Below are 8,482 nucleotides of genomic sequence, written 5' to 3' on the forward strand. Positions count from 1 at the left end.
ATCAATTAAGTCCCCAGTGTTTTATATATTTGCAAGGGACTCTATGCCCTTTCAAAATGGAACTTCAAAAACAGTTTGGGGGCCAGGGGTCTCTGTAGTGTATAAAGTAGGAAGCAGGTAAGTGCATGGTCCCTGATTACCTGCCCATTGCACACTAGGTATTTTAGTAAGAAATCATGGTCCATGAAGTGAGCCTGTAGAAGTTCCAGCTTTCTCCCCTGCACCTTGGAACCTATTTGTGTCTGTACAGATGGTCTCTGTCAGTTGGAATAGTCAGGGAGAGGGGCGGGGAGTGAGGAGGGAGGAAATGTAGCCTAAGTGAACAAAATTAGCAAATGACACAGCAAATAGAGAACAGCATACAATCTGATTGGGGGACAGATCTAGGGGCTGAGACATTTCCCAAGCAAAGATAGGTGCTGGCAAGCAGAGTTTAGGGCAGTGATGGCGAACCTATTGAGCTCGGCATGTCAGCATTTTGAAAAACCCTAACTTAACTCTGGTGCCGTGTCACATATAGAAATTTTTTGATATTTGCAACCATAGTAAAACAAAGACTTATATTTTTGATATTTATTTTATATATTTAAATGCCATTTAACAAAGAAAAATCAACCAAAAAAATGAGTTCGCGTGTCACCTCTGACACACGTGTCATAGGTTCGCCATCACTGGTTTAGGGAGCCACCAAAGCATGGAGTTAAAGTAATGGGAATCGGACAGTTTTGTGATATGTATTTTAACGCACCCAAGTAACCCCAGTACTTTCATTGTGTTGGTACTGCTCTTCCATTGTCTGTCTTTGTCTAAATTAAAAAGCAGTTCTGTCTGTAGTATATGCAATGAATTCATGCTGAACAAAATTTCAAAAAGTTCATGTAAAGAACAATTTTGTAGCAACAGTCATATCAGGCTCCTGGAAAATTGTGCTTGAACTTCAGTTCCACCTCAGTCACTCAAAGGAATTTCAAAATTGGCTCCCAGCCATCCTCAGATACAAACTCTAAAGCCTGTTGACTGAGTTAAAATCTGTCCCCACCAGAACCTCACTTCCCAGTGTCCGGTCAGGACACCGCGGTGTCTGGGAGCCTGGGCGAGGGGGAGAATAACATTGCTATGAAGGAGCCACTTTGAACTTGATAACAAAATTATGAGAAAGGCTTTGGACTCTGCCAGCTGAAAGTGGCTATAAATGGTTATTCAAAGAAATGTTTCTTCTATGAAATCATGAAAGTGCCTTGGGATTGGGAGATGGGAACCTGGATTGATTGCCTATCCTGTCACCCTGCTATAGGGCACACCCTGCAGAGTGGGTAGGGAATGCATTTGGGAAAAGACAAACCCGAGTTTGACTCCTGGGCCCTTGTCATTTACTAGCTGTGCAGTCTCACTGCTTTGTGCCTCAGTTTCCCCATCAATAAACTAGGGATTATCGTCACTCTAACCTCATATAATTGGTTTGAGAATTAAATAACGTAACTTGTGTAAAGTGGCTAGTGCAGTGAGTGACACATAGTCTTTGTGCAAAAACATTAGGAATGAAGATAGTCATAATAACGATGGTAATTCCAGGGAAATCTAAGGGAGACGGTATGGATTAAATGTGAGCACCGATTCTGATGAAACTTGTATGTGTTCAGTCCATCTTTGCCAGATCATCAGGCATGAGTAGCATGCTTCACATGGCTCCCAAGCAGTTATGAATGACCTGAGTTTTTCAAATGAAACGCCATTTACCTATGGATGCATTTCAGGGGTGATCCTTCTTCAGTCATGTTGGGCAGGAACCTTTAACATGTAAGCTTTAGGAGTATTCCCATCTCCTGTCTCTTTCTTCCACTCCTCCCACCTCAAAAGGGTGATAGGCCAGTGGTTTGATGCCTCTGTGCTGGTGTTCACTGGTTTCCTTTCACCGGAAGTCCCTTCCCTCCTCTTACGAAGTTCGCTTGGGCCCCACCTTTTCTAGGAGTCTTTGCAGGACTCTCACACCTACCTCTACCTGGCCAGGCTGACCCACTGTCCCTATCTCTGCCCCTACAGCACAATGTCCTTAGGTCCTGCTCTTTATCACGTCCTGAAGTGGAATAGTCACCTGTCGCCTTCCCCACTAGACTGGGAGCTCTCTCGGGGCAGGGCGGATGCCTTGCTTATTCTTGTGTCCTCAGTATCTCAGAGGGAAAGGGCCACTCCTACATTTCATTGAAACATACTGGTCTATGAGTAACGCTTAATGCCATCAGGAATTGAACAGGAAATGGAATTGTAAAGACAATGACATTAACATCCATTTGAGGTGCCCTAAAATGTCCCCACATACATAGTACATCTAAAAAGCAGGAAAACATTTCTTCTGCACTTATTGCCCGAGTTGAAACTGAGACCTGCATCTTGAGGAGTTTGCTTTCTCAACACCTTACCCTTCTCCCTGCACCCCTGGCTTTAGGGCTGCTGCTCCGGGCTCATTTTTTGAGCTTTTCCCAAATGAACAAGCCAGCAGGCAAGCACTGACAGGGACCCCAAGATGTGAGGGTGACTCGGGTGAGAGTGCACATGGCAGTTATCCGCACTGGGCGCCTGGCCGCCAGGAGCTCCCTGCCCTGTGCTGAGAGGTTGCTGCAGCCTTCCGAGTGGGAGAACTTCTTGATTCCAGAGAAGTTCCACGTCATTGCCCACCTTCTATGAGGCTCGCTGCTCCTCTCCGTGGCCTGGACTGGCCGTGCTTCTCTTTGTAGGAATTCCCTGTGGTGTCAAAACAACCCTCATGGTGCAGAGAGTGGGTCCTTGGCCAGTTCTTCAGGATGCAAATGTGTTCCCCTTCCCACCTCTCTCCCACGTCTAACCCAATCTCATGGACTTGGTTTTAGTCTCCCTTATTAATTTTTTCATCCATTCAAGAGGTGCAATACGCTAGGAAGACACTGCAGACACAGGAGCAAATAAAATACACAGAGGTCCACCTTCAGATAGTGGTAAGGGCTAGGAACATATTTAAACAGGCTAATAGGATCGAGCAGACAGATGGGCCATTTTCAAGAAGACAAACAGGGAAGGCTTGAACGAAGAGAAGAAGCAGGATTGTGAATATCAGGTGGTGAGTCGGGGAGAATGTTCCATGTTGAGGGCACAGGAGGGGTAAAGGCTGAGAAGGTGGGATGATGTGGCACATTCAAGCAGCGAGAGACTGCTGTGGCTAGCAAACAAGGGGCCACCTGGGGAGTGGTAAGACCACCATCAGAGGGGAGTTAGAGACGGCTGGTGCCAGAGTAGGCAAGACACGGAGATGATCATCCAGGATCTGGACTTCTCTCTGCATGCAATGGGGGAGCGCTCAGCAGGCGAGCGATATGACCTGATTTCTATTTTTACCATGTTCTGCTGCTGTGGAGAAGGGTTGGAGACAGAGGGGAAGCAGATAGACCAGCAAGGAGACTGTTGGGTAGGGATGATGCCATCTACATTAGGACACCAGCAGGAGAGATGGAAAGAACTGGACGTTTTCCAGATGGATTCCACATCAGCCATGTAGGTGGATATTTCTACTCACACTGGCTTTCTGAAACATGCAACTACGTGTTGTATGAATTTAGACCTGTGGAGAAACATCTAACCACTTGAAATAATACATCTGGAGCATTGTCTTTCTTCCTTTCTTTTAGATAATTTTATTGTAAGGTGGTTTCAATGTAACTTTCTCTGGATGCTCTCATGACACTCATTGCTGACCTTTGACCCCTCTGTCCTCTTTCCCAGGTCGTCCCATTCCACCTACATCTTCGTCTAGCCTCCTCCCATCTGCTCAGCTGCCTAGCTCCCATAATCCTCCACCCGTTAGCTGCCAGATGCCATTGCTAGACAGCAACACCTCCCATCAAATCATGGACACCAACCCCGATGAGGAATTCTCCCCCAATTCATACCTGCTCAGAGCATGCTCAGGGCCCCAGCAAGCCTCCAGCAGTGGTAAGGAAACTGTGGTCTGAATGTGCGCTGTTGTGTGCGTGGTCACGTTGCATCTCCAGCAAAATGGCAACTTGGAAACAAGTGCTGGGGAGAAGGTGGTGTGGGGCGCATCCAGGGGGAAATACGTTTGCCGTGACATTATGGTTCCAGTATACCTTCGTCGAAGGTCACAAATAAGGCTTTGCTGGTCTCAAGAGGGTTTGGGCGTCCTTCGGTGAATGGAATTTGGCCACTGCTGCAGTTAGAAGCATGCAGGTCTCAAAGGGAATAGTCAGAGAGACAGCGGAATGTTGAATTTTGTTTTACTGTGATTCTGGTCGGAGCCAAGCACCCTGGACACACTCATGTGCCCAATTGTGTGTATGTCTGATCTCTTGTTTCTGATGGATAAACACTGCCTCTTACTCTCAGTTCTTACTGTGGTTTTCACATTCACAGGTCCCAGGGTTCTGCCTCACTTTTGATGATTTTGTGGCTACTGCCTCAGCTCCAACCACTAAATTTTAGGTGCAATTGCTCCGGGCCCAGCAGTAATTATGCTTTATTTTGATTTCTCCTGTTGGCGATGTGTTCACAAAATATATGAACCTAAGAGCAGACAGTGTCTAGATTTAAGTCCCCATGGCCTAAGGCAAGGCAGCTGTAGAAATTAATTGCTCCTGACTCAAAGGCTTTGGAGTTATCTTCTGAACTGGCCACTCATGGTGTCCATTAACATATCCTGTCCAAGGCAGGACCGAGCTTCCATGCCAAGAATGTTCCTGGAGGAGATTGTATTTGGGCTCCATCCACGATTGTACGCCACCACTGGCCTCAGCCTGTACAATTAGATAGGACCTCATGACTACATTTACGATGATTCATTCTGGAGATGGAATGATGGACTGCTACTTATGGTGGCCCGTGCCCTTCTTCAAAGCCAGGCCTGATATATTTAGTAAACTCATATTGTTCTTTCCCCCAAAAAATTACCTAATCAAATCTCTCATCAAATGGGCAATCCATTGTTGATATTATGAAGGCCTTTAATCTATCATAAATCTTTATTAGAACTTATCAGAGCTTCTAGTTTGAGAGAAATGTGATTATGGCACTCTTAAAATGACATTACATCATTGGGGTGATTGGTTTATCATTTGGAGAAGAGACATCAATCATAACTAGCATAACCATGCAGTAAATGAATTCAACCTTTCTACTGCAGAACAATGACACTGTAATTGCTCAAAATCAGGCTTCAAATGAAATCGGAAAATGCTCTTTCTTCAAATATGATGTTAACTTAATGGAATATATTATAAAAAATCATGTTTGAGGAAATTCTATGTAATTAAAAATATGCAGAAATATATTCCCTTTTCTTCTTTTATCAGAACCTGGTTTTAGCTACAGAACCCTTTTTTTGTTGTTGCTTCTGAGATTATGTTGCATTTAATTGAACGATTCTCACTTATGTTTTGCTGCTTTTTGTTTCATATGATGCAATCATGTTGAATGTTGTATTCAGAAGGACAAGAGGCTTTTGAAATGAGGTGCACCTGCTGATAGCTTTTAAAAACAGACAATTATTAGGGAGAAGATGAGCTTTTAAAAACTATATTCTTTCATGCATTTATAGGTACACAGGCAAAGATGATTTCCATGAGAGGTCAGTTCATATCTCAGAGCCATCTAGTGTATTTTCTTAGTGATGAGGCCATGAGCAACTTTTCTTTTGGACATTGTATCAGAATGTAAGTTGTGGATAGGGTATTCTTGTTGGCTTTATGCCTAATCGAAACCTCATTTGGGTGGACACGATGGATCTATGTGTTCAGAGTCAAACATATCATCCATTTTTCATCCCTTGCTCCAATTTGTCCAGCTCACTTAAGATTGATAGCGATTTAAGCTTCCGTAATAGGGCAAAATACCACAGAAAACTGGAGGGTCCATTTTCACCCCAAACAAGAAAGAGATGAGCTGATATGATTTCTTCACATAAGGGATAAAGACCCAAGTGTGCAATACCCTTGTTTGCAGTGGATACTTATCTGAGAACTCTGGCTTAACCAAAGTGAGTGCAAATCAAGTTCAAATATGTGTGTGCTCACATGTGTGCGGGCGTGTGGGCGCATACAAGTGCATGTGTGTGTCTTACAGAATGGATTTAGGGTCCAGGGCAAATTGAGGATTCTATCAAGATCTGAATGCAGTTGCCATGAATTTAAATTTGACATAAAGGATAGAAAATAGAGTTGACACAGACAAGGCAAAGTGCAGAGCTGGGCCTGGGCGTTCAGAATTGAATTGGATGCGAAAGGGACCGGATTGTTCTGAGGCCATCATAGCACCAGCAGAGCAACCATGTGATTGGCTGTGTTACGTTTAGCTGGTTAATTACACAGAGTTGTTTAAGTTAGTCCCTTGGCAGGGACCTTGTGTTCTGAAGCCCTGGTATCAGTTTGGTCTCCATCTCTTTCTCAGGTGAAATAAAACCCCTTCCCACACAATCAGCCCAGGCATGACAGTAAGCCATGGTTTCCTGCTGTCCTCGATGGTTGCTGTTATTGCTTGGCATTAGCGGAGGCCATTAGTAGGGGAGTCACTGCACACATTTCCTGCCCGAAGTCCCTTTGTTCTAAAGAGACAACCAGACATAAACTGCACAACTAAGATGCTTTGGACAACATGGAAAGCCCTCGAAGCAACAACAGTCCTTTACCTTTATGGCTCTGTGTCATTATTTTCTATGAGTGCAGCACATTCTTTAGTGGATGGTACTAAAACCTTGGCACCTTTGGAGCCAAATCACTGTAACCTTCATTCTGTGCCAATCAAGCTGATACCCAGGGACCCTAGTGAGATGCTTAGAAGAGTGGCACCTCCCTTCCCTCCAGCATCCTCTTCCCCCAAAGCTAAGCTCTGGCAGGTGGCTCGTCCTGTGCGCAGCCTTCTGCCAGGCCAGATTAGCTCCAGCGTTGTTTCTTGTGTTATAGCGGCTTAATTTCAAACCCTATGAAATAACTCATCTGGAAAGAAAATCTGAATCCGAGTGGCAGTGTAATGGAGGGCCCTGCAGATGCAAGCATGATGAGACTGCCTTTCAAACAGGAATGGGGTCTGCACTTTGCTATGAGCGTATGAGGCAGAAAATAAACGGGCAGCCACACTGTAATCAAAAGCATTGGCTTACCTCCCTCTCATAAAAGGTTGTGTTTTCCGTTTTCTTAAAAGTCTGAATGAAGGGGTGTAGAACACTCATTAGTAGCATCAGACATAGGGAAGAAATGTCACCGGATACCTGTCAGACAGGGCCCTCCCACTCGGTCCTCTGTGACGGGGGAGCCCTCCCAGCTGCAAAGCCTCCAAGTGTAACTGAGCACATTAAAGGTGCCCAGGCCCTTTTTCAAAAGCCATTGTCTTGGTTCAATTTTAAATGAAACTTGTACATCCAAACCAGCAAGTTTGGGATTGCCTAGAGTGGCCCAAGAATTCAACTGGCTAGATCATTTAATGATTATCTTGGTTGCCTGGCATCATAAAGCAAAAGAGCTTCATTTATTAACTCATCCATTCCTTTTTTTCCTTCCCTTTTCTTATATGTCCCCCATGATTTGTGAAAGCTTATGACAATTTTTTTTAAAAACTAGAAATGATAATCTATATTTCTCTATATAAAAGCCTAAGTGACCAGCAGACCGGCCGACTGGCTGGTATCTATGATGTGCACTGACCACCAGGGGGCAGACCCTCAACACACAGCACACAGACTGACAGCAACTTGCACTCCGGGACCCCTCGGGGGATGTCGGACTGCTGGTTTCAGCCCGCTCCTTGCAGGCCAGGCCAAGAGACCGTACCGGTGCACACACCAGGCCTCTAGTTAGACAATAAGGGTAAAGGAAATTGTAGAGAGGAAAACATATGTATGTAAAGTCCTGTTCCATTATTTAAGACCAACAAAAATACTTGAGCTTCCTAGAAACCAAAGCAAAAAGGGAAACAAAGAAGGAACAATAAGCACAACATTCATGCGATAAACACAAACCATCTGCTTCAGGGAAATTCTGTCAATCCTCATAGTGAGACTGGAAAGAAGTTGCTTCCAAGAGGCCGAATTTCCGTGACCGGCTATCATGCATGTGCTGAAGAATTCCCTGCTGACATTCTTATAACCTCCCTCCATTTATGCCATAGAAAGCATTTGCAGTTTTAAAAAATTCCACAAGTGTCCAAAAACACAGCCCAAGGACAAAACTTGATCCATACATAAACGTTCGCTCTATAAAGGACCATGGAAACTGCTTGTCCCTTAGACACTAAACCTTTAATATCATTGCTCATAACTAAATGTTTAGGGGAATTAGCCAACGCAAATGTTCTGTGTTACAGATTTGTCTTGACAGGCACAGAGAGGTTCACATTGATATCCTCTCATGGAAACTGAAGTGTGGCTCCTGGATGAATTCACTCCTGGGCCCTTCCCACCAGCCATGGGCTGGTTTTGAATGAGAAAGAGGCGGCGGGGGGGGGGGGGGGA

General features: G+C 44.7%; 1 protein-coding gene across 1 annotated transcript in view; it reads left to right on the forward strand.

Moving 5' to 3' along the window:
- Positions 1–8,482, forward strand: part of TENM2 (teneurin transmembrane protein 2) — a 910,242-nt gene that overhangs the window by 557,218 nt on the left and 344,542 nt on the right. The window contains exon 3 of the mRNA XM_006766332.2: positions 3,751–3,960. Coding sequence (XP_006766395.1) covers positions 3,751–3,960 — 210 coding nt within the window. The remainder of the gene's footprint in view (positions 1–3,750; positions 3,961–8,482) is intronic.

Source organism: Myotis davidii, unplaced genomic scaffold, assembly GCF_000327345.1.
Source record: "Myotis davidii unplaced genomic scaffold, ASM32734v1 scaffold18, whole genome shotgun sequence".
In the NCBI taxonomy this organism is placed as follows: Eukaryota; Metazoa; Chordata; class Mammalia; order Chiroptera; family Vespertilionidae; genus Myotis; species Myotis davidii.